Source organism: Megalops cyprinoides, chromosome 19, assembly GCF_013368585.1.
Source record: "Megalops cyprinoides isolate fMegCyp1 chromosome 19, fMegCyp1.pri, whole genome shotgun sequence".
In the NCBI taxonomy this organism is placed as follows: domain Eukaryota; kingdom Metazoa; phylum Chordata; class Actinopteri; order Elopiformes; family Megalopidae; genus Megalops; species Megalops cyprinoides.
Window position 1 is genome coordinate 6502949 of NC_050601.1, and position 17998 is coordinate 6520946.

The 17998-nt window shown below is 44.0% G+C and overlaps 2 protein-coding genes across 2 annotated transcripts; one reads left to right on the forward strand and one right to left on the reverse strand.

Annotated features, from left to right (window-relative positions):
• The first annotated feature begins 815 nt into the window (after positions 1–815).
• mief1 (mitochondrial elongation factor 1) lies at positions 816–7714 on the forward strand. The gene is made up of 6 exons (XM_036553135.1): positions 816–892; positions 1815–2144; positions 2405–2562; positions 3129–3309; positions 5297–5553; positions 6216–7714. Exons 3-6 carry the CDS (start codon positions 2416–2418, stop codon positions 7029–7031), a joined length of 1401 nt encoding a protein of 466 aa, XP_036409028.1. The 5' UTR covers positions 816–892; positions 1815–2144; positions 2405–2415; the 3' UTR covers positions 7032–7714.
• Positions 7715–11015: 3301 nt separating this feature from the next.
• Positions 11016–16038, reverse strand: napsa (napsin A aspartic peptidase). Its single transcript, XM_036552375.1, has 9 exons — positions 15836–16038; positions 15165–15366; positions 14802–14925; positions 14441–14559; positions 14065–14264; positions 13045–13167; positions 12662–12806; positions 12132–12230; positions 11016–11949 (listed from the first exon to the last, which is right to left on the reverse strand). The coding sequence occupies exons 1-9, from the start codon at positions 15901–15903 to the stop codon at positions 11788–11790; spliced, it is 1242 nt and encodes a 413-aa protein (XP_036408268.1). The 5' UTR covers positions 15904–16038; the 3' UTR covers positions 11016–11787.
• Positions 16039–17998: the final 1960 nt, after the last annotated feature.

Consider the following 17998-nt stretch of genomic DNA (forward strand, 5'->3'; position numbering starts at 1 on the left):
GGCCATGATCATTTTGAAGAAACAAAGATGGGTGATTTGGTCAAGATTAATTTTCATTTAGCTATGTAACCAATAAATAATTTCACAGGGTGTTGGGGGACACCTCTTTCATCAGAGCATCATTCACTCTTATGGAGTGGCAGCAAATTCTGCGATGGTTTATTTCTCCATGGTCTCAAATGGGGGAGAGAGAGAAAAAAAAAAACAGTATTATGTAATTCAGCTCACATAAGCCTGTTTTTACTTTTCAGGTTCCCAGTACTATACCTCTTCAGCCCCTTTGAGAGATCAATCCTTTAAACTGTTACTCGAACAACTCAGAGTAGCTGCATGTGCCGGTCACGTTGCTATTACACAAAACAGCACAACACTCAGTTGCCACAGCTCCTTGTTTTCAACACATTTTAATTTAAATGTAATATTTTTTTAATCTACTAAAGTTTAATGAAGGAAGAAAAATGTTTTTCTTCTCTTTTTTAAAGGGAATTTAACGATCACATTTCATTTGTAAAAAAAAAAAACATTTGGGTATTTGTAAAATAATTAATGCAACAAATTAATTAAAACGTTCATATTAAGTAGCATAAGTAGCTATAATTACAATCCACGTTTCATATCAATCCTATTAATATTATCCTAGCCTATTATTTACTTTTCCTACACATAAAAAGTCTACAAAACGTACAGATTTTGCGAATTTATGTAACGTTACATGCTAATGGTTTTTAAATAAATAAATAAATAAATAAATAGCATGCACCGGTAGTAGTTTTGCTTAGCAGGAACTGGCAGCCATTGTTTTCCGGTTTGTTTCTGTTGACCCCGGCGCGAGGGGGGAGTTGAAGCTGTCATTGCACCTGAAAGGATACGTTTTGCAAAGCGTTTCTGTAGCGTAAGTAAATATTTTTTATCTTAACACATGAATGTGTTGTTTTTGCATGAGCTTTGTGTCCTTGCGTGTGTGTGCGCGTTACAGATCCTTCTCGCTAAGGTCACAAAACGAGCCCAGTTCAGGCGAAGGGTTTCTTAATTAACGTTAGGAACCTCATTTTCAAATCCACTGATGCAAGTACAGTATTTTGAACATGAGCATCGTACCAGTTGTGTATTTTCATGATTTTTTTCTCAGCATTTTGACGTCTCACTTGAATTTATGCATGGGGACGCCGCGACATCGGACGTTATCGCGAGTTTGAGCTGTAGTAGTTGTGCCCAGATAATCAAGTCCACTCTCTCGCCACGCCAGGCTTACCACCATGGTTATAAACTGGTTGTTTCAGTTAATATCGTAAAAGGGATTTTAGTGCCATTTTATGGTTTTCAGTCATTTTGTGTGTTATATCAGCCATCGTCATGTCACCATGCTTTTTTATGAGATTTGACTAATACTAGTTAAAGTTTAGTTTAAAATTAGTTTAAAGGCACACTTGATTAAGATACGGTCACAAACCCCAGAATGTCAGATGGTTTTCTGTTCTTTACGGGTGTTGTGGTTAGTGACATGGCCGTATTCTGAAGAATACCATTCATTGTTTTTAGAAGGTGTGGGCAGTGGGGCAGATTTTAGAACTTTACCTGGTCAACTTGTCCCTTAGACCCCAGCCCACCCACGTAAACCACTGTGCACAGTTAAAAGGAATTAAGAATTAACAATGGCTTTTTTAGTGGTCATTAAATCCTCAGTAATGGATAAGAGAATGTGCTAAGTGACAATAATGCAATGTAAATGTGATGGTGATGGCTGGGATGTGCATATTGCAGGGTGAGTGACTCATACGCCTGACTCCATTTTGCGTCTGTGCGTGTCCCTGCAGGTGACGGTCACCTGCTCCTGACGTGCTGTCCCTGATGGGCGGCTGGTCTCGGAGTGCGGTGCTGGAGCTGTACAGAGCGCTGCTCCGGGCGGGGCGCCACCTGCAGTACACCGACCGCAACTACTACCGGAACGCGGTGGCCCGGGAGTTCCGCCGTTGCCAGGCGCTGACGGCCCTGCGGGACAAGGAGGACGCGCTGAAGAGGGGCCAGTTCTTCCTCAGCAGCCGGCTGGGGGGGCTGGTGTAGGGTTGGCGTCGGGAGAATTACACATTCTGCAGTCCGTCTGGGAACCGGAGAATTTCTAAAGTCTGGCCTTGGACCAGTTTTAGGTAAGGTTTAAAGTACCTTTCTGAAATAAATCATTTTTAATGCTTTCCTCCCCCCATTATGCAACCCTAATTGAAGTCACAAGTTGTACACATGGCTCATCTCACCATGTCTGCACTCTCATAATCTTCCAGTACAAAGCTAGGGTGTTCCACCGCTAATTGAGTGTGTCAACAGACCTAAAATGTAGAGATGTACTCTGAGAGGATTTGAATTGTGGGTGTCTCTCCTCTGTCCTTCCCTCCTTTTCTGTTACTGGCAGAGCGGAGCAAGATGGCGGGAGTTAACGGCAACCGAAAGGGGAAGAAAGATGACAACGGGATGGGCACAGCCATCGACTTTGTTCTCTCCAATGCCAAACTGGTGCTGGGGGTTGGAGGGGCTGCCATGCTGGGCATCGCCACCCTGGCTGTCAAACGAGTGAGTCAGAACTGCTGTAAAGTATTATAGTATTTGTGATGTTACGACATTTGTATTCTTTTCAGTCCTTGTGTTGTAGTTTTGCCATGGGGATAATGTTACAGAACTTAGATACCTGATAGGAAAAACAAGGGAAGGAAGAAGCTGATAGGTCACACTAATGTGCAAAAGCCAGATGCAGTGCGGTGTCTTACACTGATCTCTGTTTCAAATTTGCAAAGCATCTGTGGGAAGAATCAGTTCAGCTCCAATATGATGTCACCTATAGGTAAATGGTTGCTGTTGCTGTGGTCGCTGCATTTTTTTGTTAGCAACTCCTAAAAATGATAAATTCTATAAGGTGACACCACTGTGTGCTTGCTTTGCATTTGGTAGTGTTATTGTTGGCTTCCACTTGTGTGGCCTAATACGAGTTTTCCTATTCCTTCGCAAAAGTAGAAAAATGTAGGATTTTACATGAGTTTCAAAGCCTTTTAGATGACTGTACACATCCGTTGACATAAAAGGGAAGGCACTTTTCATTGGTTGAGAGAGAGACAAACATGTGCCGACAAATCACTTCTCAGATGTACGACCGTGCAATAAGTGCTCCGTCCAGCCCAACCAAGATGGACCAGTCGGGGAAGAGGAGCTGGGAGGAGCCTAGTTGGCTGGGCTCATCGCCAAGGTTACTGAACAATGACATGAAGTTGACAGTGAGCCGTTCCCTGCAGACGTTACCCACTTCTTCCAATGCCTTTGAACCAGGTAAGGTGCCCGTCAGACCACTGTTGACAGTATGGACTGATGGTGCCTCTCCTATCTGACAAAATGTAAAAATGTTGTATGAATGTAAATGTCTCATCAAAGCCCTCAAAATAACAGTAGTGAGTTGAATAGCTGTCACACATACACCTTAGTTTGGACCAGGATAGCTTCTGTACACACTAGTCCCACTGAAATCTTTTATTTAAAGCAGTCTATATTTTTTGCCCTCTCACTCTTTACTAACCCCTTCAATATGCCTAGGCACCAGAAATCTGCGTACACCTGCGTCTCCCGGTACATGGTTGACATGCTCTTGTCCTTCTCCAATTAATATGTCACTGAGAGGGTCCTTCAGTGGACACAAGAAGTAGTTTTATAGATGAGGGCTTCAGGGTTCTGTGAGTTTTTAGAATTCCACTGAATTAAGGCAACTGATTCCACTGAGACTTTGGGTTGGACACTGAAAAATCCCTTGGAGCCATTAGGCCCAGAGCTTAATAGTCCTGGGCCCACAGCTTGCGACACCTAATATTTCTCTCCTAACTGTGGAATTTCCTCATCAACAGCCCCACAAGCCGGAGGATGGCTGCACTCTTTCATTAGTGGGTGATTATGCTGGCAGTTTTGGGAGTTCTTGTAGCCATAGTCATATGTAGCCACAAAGGGCTAATCTGTTGTCCTGTTACACTCCATTCCTGCCCTTGCCTAATTTTAGCACCCTTGAAAGAGTGTTGTTATCTGTTTGTAGTTGGTGCATGGAGCGGGCTGATTTTAAAGTTAAGATGGAGTTGTAGATTAGCAGCCCTGCTGATCCATCCCTGTGTATCCGTGTTATTTATAAACTGACTGTGAGCGGTTAGTCTGTGCGTTTTGGTATTTATCTCTTCCTTGGGTTGTATGAGTATGGATTTATCTTATGTGTGAGAGCTGTCGATACGTGCTTCAGTGGCAGTGATGTAGTAGTGGTGTTAGTAAAAACTGTGCCAGAATGGTCTATAAACGATGTAACTTCAGGCAGTGTCACCAGCCAAATTCCATATATCGAAAATAGTTTTGCATTGTATTGCATCTAAAACATTCTAACAAATCAGTTCATCCCAAAGAAATCTTTTCCACCTGCAGTACTACTTGTTGGTCATCACGCTGAAATGACTGTGAAAGGTACTTTTATGTGATATAAAAAGTTCATGACAGCCAGATTTCAGTTCAGTTGCAACAGTAAGGTTGACAGTCCACCTGCTGAAGAAACCCTGTCCCAGTTTTTGATGAGCTGAAACCACATTCTTTTACTTAAGGAAACAAAAGGCAAGAGACACTTGATTTGACAGTTGAGTGGGTGCTCTGAGCTGTGAGTCAAAGTGAGCTCTGAGCTGTGAGTTTTCCTGAAGCCTCCGGCGGATTAAACGTGAGTTCGTTGCGTTAATGCACCTCCAGTGAGAAGGTCAGACAAAGCCAGAGGCGATTCATTTCAGCAGAAAGGAAGGGGATGTGCCAGTTTTGCATTGTAAGATTGATGAATGTGACAGTCCCATTGTATTAGCTTTAACTATGAAGTCGCTTCTGCAACAACTGATTTCATCACAAGAGAGCAATGATAAAAACAACTAGCATAACTAACGTTACAGTAGCTTCCTTCTGTACTGCAGAAGGTATCTTAGTGGAGTCTTAGTAGAAGGGACACTGCAAGCACCAGAGAAGCAGAATGTGCTTTGACACTCTGCACCCACAGACTCTCACAAGGTAGCAATATGGCCAGAATGAAAATACCCCCTGTAGCACAAAGCACAAAATTTATAATAAGCCTCATTAAAAAAAGTTAGCAATAGGTAGCAAGGTAGCAGTATTCCCAGAATGAAAACACCTTCTGTAGCACAGTGTAAAAATTTGACAATATGCCTCATATATGCTGTGCTCTGACCAGCCCCATGTTCACTATAGCCTGGGTTCAATGGATTAAAGGCTTTCTCTCTGTTCGCTATTTCACTAGACCGCGTGCGGCATGCGGCGGGGCGTGGCGCTGCGGGTCCGGCGAATCTGCACCGCGCCCGGCTGCGCCTCTCTCTGCAGGAGCGGCTGTGGAGCTTCTATCGGGAGCAGGTGGCCATCCCCGGAGAGGAGCAGGCCAGCGCCCGGCGGGCTGCCCTGGACATCTGCGCCGAGCTCAGGGTCTTCCTGCACGCCAAGCTCCCCGACATGCCCCTGAGGGAGATGTTCCTGAGCGGCAGCCTCTATGACGACCTGCAGGTCGGGGGGGGCAGGAGGGGGGTGCATGGGGGGGGGGGGGGGGGGGGGGGGGGGGGTCCTGTAGTTCATTTTAGAGCAGACACTCTTATCCACTCTTATCTTACATGGTGATTTACATAGATTACAATATTCATTTAACATGCATGTAATCTATATATATAGATCACAAGGTTATCCATTTATACAGCTGGATATTTCCTGAGGCAATTCTGGGTTAAATTCAACAGCAGCAGTGGCCCAGTATGTCACCAGACAGGTAACCTTTTGGTTACGAGCCCTGATTCTCACCACTATGCTACACTGCCACCCTTTTTTAACTTACTTCAGGAAATCTTTGTTTGTTCCCCTGACTTATATGGTATTTTGCAGGGTATTTATAAAAGTCAAACTTTAACACAAGAATGAATGAGTATTAGTAATTAGAATTAAAATCTTGAAACAAATTTTCGAGATTAGAAGCACTTTCGAACATGCAGTCAAGGATTTAAAAGGTTATAGTGGGATCTTGGCTGAAACATGAAAGAAGCATTATGGATCAGTACCACAACCATAGCAAGTACAGAAAATAAGTACGTTTACTAATGGGTTGAGAGAGTTCATTCCAGCTGGTGCAGATTTATTGCACTATGGACCTCATATTTACCGATTCCTATCTGTCTCAGGTGGTTACCGCAGACCACGCTCAGCTTATGGTCCCCCTCGTCCTGGAGAAGAACTTGTGGGCTCCGGTGCCCGGGGAGGACACCATCATGAACGTGCCTGGGTTTTGGCTGGTGCGGCGGGAGAACCTGGAGTACTTCCCCAGGGGGAGCAGCTACTGGGACCGCTGCTTGGTAGGGGGCTACCTCTCCCCCAAGACGGTGCTGGAGGTCTTTGAGAAGCTGGTGGCAGGCTCCATCAACTGGCCGGCCATTGGGAGCGTGCTGGACTACGTGATCCGGCCGGTGGTGCCCTCGGAGACGCTGACCCTGGAGGTGCAGTACGAGAAGGAGCGCCGGCTGTACGTGGACTTCCTGCCGCTGCTCACCATGGGCGACGGCGTCTCCCTGATCGCCAAGCCCCACCGCTGGGCCGAGCGGCACGAGAACCTGTGGCGGCAGAGCTTCCGGGTGGCGGAGACGGCGCGGCTGCGGGCGCTGGACCAGGAGGACGGGGGCTGCCGCTGCCTGTGCCTGAAAGTGGCCAAGGCCGTGTGCAAGCTGAACCCTGCCCTCTCGCGACTCACGGCCAGCCAGCTGACCAACGCCCTGTTGCTGCTGAGCGAGACGGAGGGGGACTGGACCCAGGACGCGCTGGCCGACCGCTTCCTGCAGCTGCTGCGCGCCCTAGTGGGACACCTAGAGGCCGGGAGGCTGCCCTGCGCCCTCTGCCCCAAGGTCAACCTCTTCTGCGAGCTGACTCCGCAGGAGGTGGACGAGCTGGGCTACACCCTCTACTGCGCCCTCTCTGACCCCGAGAGCCTGCTGAGGACAGCCTGACCCCGCCCCTGTCACATGGTAAAGGGCCAATGACGAGACGGCGACGGGGTTCGTCAGGACTGATGCTTTCAGAAAGTCTGCCGCCTACAACTTCTGTAAACGATGATAGCCTCACGCCCATCTCACTGTGTGAATGGCTTTATCCGCATTTTAAAGCTCTGTCTCCTAATGCTTTTGCCTACAGATCTCTGTTCTTTTATTATTTCTGCCCCAGCTTTCAGTTCGTGCTTTATGTAAGATGGAAAAAATACCACTGTGGTATTTCAAAACATGCTGCCCTTTATATCAGTAACTTTGGAGTTTGAAACAGCTTTCTCTATGTAAAGCCTTTAAAAAAATACCCAAGAGCTCTGCTGAAAAGTTAAGGCAACAGATTCCTAATATAGATCAGATAATCAGCTCAGTGCATTCTACACTGAGAATTCTGTGTCGGCCATTTGTGAAGCTACAAGTGTTCTTATTTGCTGGCTCGTTGTGAACATTCTCAAAGAGGCGTTACCTAGAACCGAACATCCCATAGTCAACATAGGAGCACATACAGCACCAGAACCTGCTAAAAGGAGGACAGGGTAGGCAGAAGCTGAATATCTGGTCAAAATAGCTTTTCTGTGATAAGATCTCATATGATTGTGACTCAGCAGAACAGAAGAGAAACATATTTATTTTTGAAAATAGCATGTTGAAACTGCAACAAAAGGATTTTCCAGACTTGTTTTTTTTTTTCTCAGAAACGCAGATAAATTTCAGAGTAGCATTAGGCTCATATTCCAATTTGAGTGGTGATGTTCATGCCAGTGGTTCAGTGAGTGAGAGGGGAAAGAGAGGGTCTTTCCAACGATATGAATCAGAATGAATTCCTGTTTGTCACAACAGGGGGTTTTCAGGGTGCTGTTACGGTCACTCCTGACCAGTCGCACCATTCCCTGCCGTCAGCTGATGCAGTCCCACTGAGAAGAGGAAGGAGGCGTGAAGTTTTTTTTTTTTTTTTTAACACACAGGGCAGGCAAGACAAGAGAAAGGCAGCGCTCCCTTCAGGCGGTCCAAGTTTAAAAATCCCAGACAGGATCTGAGTCTTGTGGCCTAATAGAAACCGCCCCACTGTTAGTTAATGCGGATGTGTTTATGCATTAAATGAATTTAGACATAGAGGGCATATTTCATGACAGGAAGAGAATATGAATGTGAGAAACTGAAATATATTTTCTTGTTGGATGATAGATCTGCATGACAGAATCACTCACAATATATGAATGTTATTAGCCCATTTAAACAACTCATGTAGGGGAACATTTATGCTCTGGTTGTGTGTGTGTGCGGCAGTTTGACATTTCCAGTAAAATGACAAGTAATAGCATGAATAAATTGATAATGCTGAGGAGAGAAGCACAATGTAAGACCTTGTGAGAACTGGGATATATGTTTGGGTGATGCATCTCCCTTGAAGGTCCTGCTCTCAGTGAAATGGATATAAACTTTTTAGATTAATGTGTTTGGCTTGTGTATTTTGCCAAGTCATACTTGTCAAAACAAGAGGCGGCAAGATCTTGCGAACCTGTGAAAACGGACTAATAATAGACCGGGGGTTTCGCTCTCCGCGTTGTGAGATAAGATCAGTTTCCTTCTCCACCCGTAGTCTGCTACTGTCTTTTGCCTGGCGTTTCTTGTTTTGTCGTGGATAGACGTAATGCGAGAGCCTCACTGTTATCAGCGCCATTGTGTCCTCTTAGATTTAGAACATTTGATATGTGGCCAGCAACCGTTGACAAAGGCAGCACGTGGAGAGGGAAGAGGAAGCCCTCGGTTGTCGGTAGAGGGCAGAGTGAATGGACAGTGCATTAATGGTACGTTATCATTCATCCACCCTTTGCCTTTATCATCACCATGTGACAGTTTTTCCTTTGTTTTTTTAAATGTTGCACATGGAACATTGAGCCCACTTCTATGCCTTTAGGGGAGGGTGAGGGTTTCCTCCCACAGCTGTGTCATAGAGAGAAAAAAAAACATGTAGCACAGAAGCCTAAGAACAGAGAACTGCAGAGTACCTCTCATGTTACCCAAATACATTGTCTGAAATATAGTGTGTTATTTATTTTTAATGCAACATTGTGTCTCATGGAGTGTTATGTTACAGGTTTCTGGGTTGTCGGGAAGGGGAGGGTGATTTGGGTCAGCCAAACAATGTTTAATAAAGATGTATGTAATGTATGAAACTTTAGTATTTTTATATTTATAGTACAGGTAAAACCAAAAAAGGAGTATTTATGTTTGCAGTCCAGCAATGCTACATCTTGTGTAAATAAATAGTGTTCCATAAATGTTTCAAAACTAGCAGAAAAGTCAGACACAGCTGGGTTAGTATGTCTGTCTCTGGGGTCTTGTTTCATACAATTTGGTGAGCACTTGCTTTTTTTGTTTGTTTTATAAATGTTAACACTAAAGATTCAGTCAGCTGATTGAGTCTCCATTTTGTGCGTTCAGCCTAGAAATATCTTTGCATGCACTATTTTTTTGGGGAAATAAATGGTACACACACAGCACTTTTGTTATAAGGTTATGATTAAGTGGCTCAGAGCCAATAAAAAAGGGTGCAAATATCTTAAAGCCCTTGGAGCTTCCTTGAGTGGAAGAAGTATGTTCTTTTTAGAAGTAAAAAAAAAAAAAAAGGAAAAGTTAGTTGAACTTGCTCAAGACGATTCATTTTACTGTTCACTTATCACCATCATTGTTTGAATGTGCTACGCCATTTAGTTTGTCGTGCAGATGTCAGCGCCGTGGTCTGCGCCAGACGCAACGGGACATGGTGTGCGATCAGTGTTTTAACAGTAGCAGCAGAGCCCGTCCTGTTCTTTCCAGATGCCCAAGCCCCTCCCCCCAAGAGTATCTGGCCTTTAACAATAACCCCACACTGGGGAATTTCTGCTATGAGGCTGCTTCCACAACAAACCCTTTCAGAAAAGAGACGGCACTAAACAAATTTGCTAAGAGTCACTGCGTGGTTGTTCTCAGAGGGCTCTATGTTCAGTGTGCTTGCAGCACACATCCATTCTAAATCCCCGCCAGCCTGTTCACTAAGGGAAAAAGGTTGGGTGGTGTGATTGTGCTGATAGGTATAGTTACGGAAACAATGTTTGTTGTTGGGAAAAAGCTTAACTTTGCTCTTTGGATTTAGAGTTGTTTTTGATTTTCCTCATACATGAAATTACGGTGCTCTTATTCCCTGGCTAGGCTGGGGTTTTTATTTAATTTGTCGTGTTGCCTTTAAGTATTTCAGTTACAGCTGTCACCAGCAGTGTGTAACAAATGTTTTCATTTAATTGTTTCTTCATAAAATGGAAAGACCAGTTCATACTGTTGTTTTACTGATGTCATTTCTCATTTTATGTTACTGGTATTTTGTTGGAGCAAGTGTCTGCATGGAAACTGGGCTGTGGTTTATGCTTTGTCCTGCAGAGAAATGGAATGAAAAAGCTGTTGATCTAGTCACAAAGAGGGGGGAAAAGAAGGAATTTGATTGGAAAGTGGTCTCAAGCCTATAAATAGGCAGTGTAAACAGAGCAGACTTTGCTCAGGTTTTTCCCCTTTCTAAACGTCTATTGTCAACACTGCAGGTCTGTGTTCCAGAGAACCGCATGTGGTTGGGTGAGATTAAGGAAAACTGAATAAGGAACTGAAGGCCACCCATAACTGAAACTGTAGTGCTTTCCCTCGATAGAAAACTTGGCCTGAGTGTCTGCAGCTTGTCAGGTTGCAGATACTACACCGGACGTAAATGTTGAGAAATGTATGTTAAGTGTGCTTTTTAATTTGACCATGTTGCACTGCCATATAATAAAGACTTGGAGAGAATCAAGCAGTCTTCTTTCATGTCTTGCTTTAAATCAAGCACAAACAGGCCCAGACCTACTTCACAATTAAAAACAAAAACTTTATTTTGTCAAAAAAAAAAAAATTCTTCCAGTGAATCCTGGTAATAATTGACAGGATATGTGTAGAAAACAAAAGGTTTGTGTACTCTGGAATCAGCCAGAGTGGAAGTGCCTTCCTATGATGGCATTTCCAGCAAGATGCACAGTGATATTTTATATCAGAAAGCACAATCAGAAAGGCATTTGTAATCTTGATGCATTTTCCAGAATCAAGCTCAATTTACAGGTTTGTCCAGTTAAATTTAAAGTGTCAGCCTCGTGTGACTGTTCCACCGATTATTCTTCCCGGTAAATTTAATTACATTATCATTTCACTTTAGATAAATTGTCTTCACCCACACATTTTTAAAGCTACAAAGCTTAAACATAACTGTTACACAAGGTAGAAAATTGCTCAAGTTAAAAAAAAAAAAAAACATGACCTTGGACACCACTTCCCAAAAATCGCTGAATTTTTAACAGTCAATCACGTTTGGCTGTTCATAGTTTGTTCCTCTTTCGATAACAGAAGCTTTGTCAGGATATTCTGCAATTTTACACTTACATTCAATCCTCAAACAGCAGACAGCAGTAGCTTAAATGTTTCTTAAATACACAACTTGCATAGTGTAATTCAGTGCAATCAGGTTGTTTTATTCCCTGAATGAGCTTGTACTGTTTGAAAGCTCTAAGCAAGCAGCAATACACATGGGCACACAGTGAAGCTGATTTAAGAGGAGCATAAGGAAAACCTGGCTCTTCCCTTTTCTCGTGGACAGTGATTCTGAATCTTCCCCCTTCTTTTTTGTGGCATGTCTATCAATCAACCTCTCTCTTTCTCTCTCTCTCTCTTACTTGGCTGGTGCGAAACCCACCCGGTCGGCATCCCTGTCAAACACAGTGTAGTAGCGCCCGATGAAGACGTCTCCCAGAATCCACAGGGGCCCGGCTGGGGGGGGGACGTCCAAGCCCATGAAACCAGACAGGCAAATTGACACCCCCAGCTGAGATTCCTGCAGTTGAGTGGGGGCGGGAAGAGAGGTTACAAGCTTTCTCCTACTACTCATAAATGACATTAGGGGTGTATTAGGAGTTTGGAATCCTTTCCCACAATAGACCCTATTCATGCGCTGCATTGATAGTTTAGTCATATTGACAGACCCTGAAGCGTTCCATTCAAAAAGGGGTTTGTTACCTTCACAACGTAGTCCTCTCCAGTCAGATTGAACTGCTTCCCTCCCAGATTGAGTGAGATGACTGGGAGAGATGGGATCTTTTTGCAGTCAATAAAAGCCTAAGAAATGCAGACAAGACCAATGAACCTGCCTGCATACACCAACTAATTCTGATAAAGATTTATTATAGACATGCTTACAGGGCACTGAGGTTTAATGAGATACAGGTTAATAAACTGCCTCTGATTCTCACAGCTGTTTCAGCACTACGTGTACTAGACCATCACTCTGTAGAGTGTACAGCTACATCACTCTTCACACCTTCTGTAACAGTCCTAAATCAGATCACCAGTTCTTTGTCTCAAAGGCAGTTATTTCATGAACTTTCATTTAAATTCAACCATAACCTTTCCTGGTTATTCTGCTGACATTCAGACAGACACGGACAATCACATAACCTCCACCTAATAGTGAAGAATTTATATGCAAAGATTACCAGATAACCAGTGACTGTATAGCACCTTAATAGCTGCCAAAGCTGTCTCCTCACCTCCCCCATCAGTAGCGGCAATGCTCCAATGGCCTTCTGCAAAGCTCTGACTTCCTCGGCAGGCCCTGTGATGAGGGAGGTTCCTGTGTCAACTATCGCCTGGCAACCACCCTTGCAGAGTGTTAGCTGGTTCCCCACGGCGACCCTGCAGGGAAAAATTAACAGTGAGGCGTTGGATACAGGGCCAGATAATTTCGATCAGCAGGAGCCGGCCACTGAGACACAGTCATGCTGTTCTTGTGCGCCACATTATGTAATTTAGAGTGTTTTTGGGGAACACTGCTTCTTTGTCTTACAAACCACTCTCTGTGAATTGAAAACACAGGCTGAGAGACGGTGAGACGGAGAGGCTGAAAGAGTTCAGCGGCAGCCATGTTGCTCACCCCTCCATTTTAACCTGCCAGTAGGCTTTGCGGGTGACATTCACGTAGTGCAGCTCTCCCTCGTAGTACTGCTTATCGGTCCCCCCCAGCATCAGCTCACCTCCCACGGGGGCAGTAGGATCCCTGAGACAGAGAGACAGAGAAAGAAAGAGAGAGAGGAGGAGAGAGGAGAGGGAAAGACCGGGGTTGTGGTGGGAATTTACCGTTAACCATATGCAAGTTGTAATTCATTTAGAGACACTCCACCCATTGTGGTAGGAACAGACCTCAAACTATCCTGAGTGGCCACGTCACCTGGTTGGCCAGCTCTGTGGCATTCAGTGTGATATCAACGTGATCACAATTTTTCAAAGATAAAAAAACAGAATGCACTGACATTGCCCTGATCTGGATCTGTTTCTGTAGCGCCGGAAACAACAAGCACTCGTCATTTGCTCATACAGGGAGGGTAGCTGACTGACACTCCACATTAACCCCAAAGAGATCACAAGACTCATTGCTTCTTGTGCGCACTCCGCAAAACAGTGACTGCAAATACAGAGATATTTTACACTTCAAATATGAGTGTTACTCACAGACAGTCAGCCACTTGCTTTGCTCAGAAACAATCACTTGGCAAGTTAAGCACTAGCAACAAGTTCAAGCATCAGAACACCTTTGACTGCTTCTTGCAGTCAGCTGGTGGGGAATCTTCCACAGACAAACATGAATTTCATACCACACCTCAATTCGCTTTTACCAGATTTGATTAATAAACTCGGAAAATATGTCTACAACATACAGATTGTTTACAAATCCAATTCAAATTTTGCTTGACTGTCATTAAGCATGCATGATAATAAACATGAAGGAAACTGTGGCAAACATGACATTTCCCCCTACAGAGACGATCTATCAATGCCAAACCCACACACTCAGAGACGGAGAGGATAAGAGACATGTCCAGACGCCCCAACCCAACACACCAACAGTGATGCAGAGGTGAGGCTGGGCTGGACCGGACTGTTCGTCCTCACGCACCTGTTGATGTAGAAGGAGAAGATGTTCTGGGGCAGCAGCTTGGCCGCCATGATTTTGTCGAACACCGGGGTGACCTGCGCGACGGAGATGGCGGGGTACCCCATGCCCAACACGCCGTCGAAACGCGCCACCGCAAATGTGATGCCGGGCTGCTTCACAGCTTCCCCGAACTGCTGGCCCTGCACTGCTAAGTCTGCCACCTGAGGGGGGGGGGGGGGTGTGTCTCTTTATGTAGACATTCATGTTTAATTCACTTGAGAAGGATGGCTACAAGACGAAACATTATTTTGAGGAAGGAAAGAAGGCAAACAAGACACAGACTGGAGGCAAGGCCCAGGCACACACACACATACAGACAGACACAGGGGACACTTACTGTAACTGTGTCTTGGCTAATGAAGCCTGACAGACTCCCCCTGCCGTACTGAATGGAGAAACTGGTGCCGTTCTTCACGTAGGTGCTGGACTTCTTGGAGTTATAGCGACGGTGGAGCCCTGACAGAGAAGACAGGGACCACATGGGCACTTACAGCACACAGCGTCACAGCCATTTTCACCCATGCTTGGCAACAAGAGGGGCACGTCAACAGACATTCAGTCATGTTCCCATGGATACAACAGGAAGTTCCATAGATGCAACAGGAAGAATATGGCATCAGTATGGTGGGGAAAGGGAGAGGCGCTGACAAGCACACGCATCCGTGCGGTGAGATACTGAGAGCAGGGCAATGACTCACAGCAAGCGATGTCCAGGAAGGAACAGTGGATAGAGGGCACCCACAGGTTGGAGGAGCCTGTATCAAACAGCACAGAGAACTCCTGGGGAGGGGTGCCGATGCTGATTGCTCCATAGTACTGAGCCTGGAAGGAGAGTGAGATTACCCTCATCAGTGACCCAATACAAATCACAGACAAGCTCAGCATTTAACACAAATCTTCAATTAGTATCAGACGCTATATCAACAGCTCAAGGCTTTATGATCACAGGTGAGTGGTGCTCATGGAACAGGAAGGCTCCATGATTTGCAATCATAAGGTTTGTTGGTGAACATGCTGCAGTTTACAATATTTTTCATTCTATGGCCAGCATCCCCACTTACATCCATGAAGTTGGTCAGTCTCTCCACGGGAAACGTTTTGTTTGGGGCAGGGGTAGCGGTAGTGGTGGATGCAATTTCGAGCGCTGCGAGGTCGTTCTCTGCATTCTTCTGCATCGACTCCGCCCTGGAGCGGAGCTGCTCGATGGACATGCCATTGTCGCAAAGCTGACGGCGCAGAGTACGCGTTTTCTTTAGGGGAATTCTGTGGGAATACCGGGTGTTAATTTGCAATGCTTCACACGTAAGGCAGTCTGTTCCGCAGGCACCCATTAGAGAACATGTGGTGAGGTTACCAACTACGTCGTTACACCATCAGTAGTGCACTTCCCGTTTTACGAATGAAGATCAATTCGATTTAGAAAGAGGTTTTCGGACTTTCTTCAGGTTTTAAATATACACTTGTCCATTGTCATTTTGGGTAACGTGCATGGTTTATTCGAATTTAAGAATAACCAAGTAATTTCACCATCTACAAGTCTCTGTGCGCTTCTCAGTGCAAATACTTCAGTTCACAAAATATTGGCATAAAGCAACCGAAGGTGTGCTTTTAAAAAACTGTTTAGATTTTTGTAACGTGCTTAATGCTTAAAAACATTGCAAATAAAGTTAACAATAAAAAATACATTGTAATTCCAATAAAACCACAAAGTAAAATATTTGTCATATTTTACCTGAAAACGGCGCCACTGTAAACAAAAAATGAACAAGATATAAAAAACAATAGCATTAGACGATTCATTTCGTACTTCAAAATTAAATCAACAAAGCAGATTTTTGGTTTCGTTATCCTATTCTCAACGAGGATGAGACGTCTTGACGGTAACTAATTTGAAATCGTCGCACTTTCCCTACTACCGCTCTCTACGTCCGCATGCGCCACTGTATGAAGTTTCGGAAGTCCTCGGCTTTCTTCGCTTGGTTGGATTTTCATTGGCGTTGCCTTTCAACACGAACCATTCTGATTGGCTTGCATAGGTCAACTTTATTTTAGATTATGCGACCCTGTGCGTGTGTCATGGGGAGGTCACGAGATAAAGGCGGTCTGATTGCGTTCTTTCATTTTTCACAAAATACATTTTAAGATATTTTGCAATGTTGGTTTTGTGATATTAGATGTAAGTACATTTTAAGAAACCCAATAAAACATTGCTCTTTGCTTGAAAAAATTCCCAGCACGCAAAACGCTTGCCTAACGGTTTTGTCTTCTTCTGCAGTCACGGTTTCAGTGTGTCTTACAATGTCTGCATTACTGAAATATCTGGTCTGTGGTTAGATTCAAAATAATTTAAGGAAGAGTTTTAGAAACGATCACGCACAGTAAAAAAAATGCATATAGTAAATCGAGTTAGTAAAACATAATTATAAGCATACATATATATGCATAGCTTCAGCCAGATAGTATCTAACTATTGCCTGAAGGTATGCAGACATAGCTTCAGGCAATTGTGTATATTGCATTGCACTTACATGTTGAGCTAGACACGCACTTGTGATCTCACTGCTATGTTTGGAACCGACGTTTGCGCATGTGTGGTAGACATGTCCTGTTTGTGTGACTTTTAATGCTACTGTATTAGACACAACTTGTAAATCACTCTTGGTAAGAGCATCTGCTAAATGACAATAATGTAATGTAATGTAAGAAATGATGATTATAAGGTCATTCTTTGTGAAATGGAGCCATCTTTGGAATGACCCTCTCAGACTTTCTTGAAAGTTAGTGCATGCATCTGTTGTACGGAAATTCAAATGTAGGCAACATCTCAAATTCATATGACAAATCATTTCTGAGATATGGTTCACTGAAGTACACATTTCTGGATCTGCTTCTCTATTTCTTTTTAATGCACGTTTGGTACAGGGATGATCTTGATGTGTCCTGATCCATCAGGAAATCAGTAAATTTCAAAAATATATGAATGTTTCAAAGAACCATGTTTGATTTAATTACAATTTTGGCAGTGTATTCTACAGCCCCTATTGTATTAGTACAGCAAATACCAGAGGGGTATCTCAACAAGCTTTAGAGATATTACCCATATAAGAGGCCATTGGTTACCATTCGGTATATTCATATTCTATAGTCTATCAGGTCAGATTTTGGGTACGACGTCCAGTTGGACTTCGCAGCATGTCACTGTGGCCAAGCCTTGAAATGCAATACTACAAACATGGAACACTGACTGACAGATTGATTTTGTAACTACTGAAGGTATATGGAGAACTGAGTAGTGTGGCTTTAACAGTGATGGCCAATGGCCCACACATTGAAAAAAAGTACAACAAAGGTACAAAAATCAAATAATTTATTGTAAAAGTATTAACACAAACCAAAGAAAACTGGCCTGAGCCCAACCACGGCAAAGTAAACCAATGGAAAAGGTTTGATACCTCACTCCAGCCATACACCTGTATTCAATAGCCATGGTCAGTAAAAAGGCAACTGCTGGCTAGACAAAGACACAGACAACAGCTTACCTGCTCGAAATGAAGGTGATAAAATACAAATCTGTCTACTGTTAATGTGGTAAATGGGAAGAAAATAAGGATCCTTACCACAGAAAATTTAACTTTTAATACCATTAATGACTAAAGTAATTGTCTTTGTTTTGGGGAGGGCAGGTGAAGGCCTTCACAGTGGCCTATTCACTAAGACTTGGCAGCAACATTCATGGATAGAAGAGCTACACAAGTTCTGAACATTATCTGCACAGACTTCTTCCACCCACTGCAAGAAAATTTATGTAGTGCAAACTCATCAGCACAATACAAAACAAAGACACACAGACTGCTGGCTTAGTTGTGTCTGCACGGCAAGCTACCCTTGCCAGACC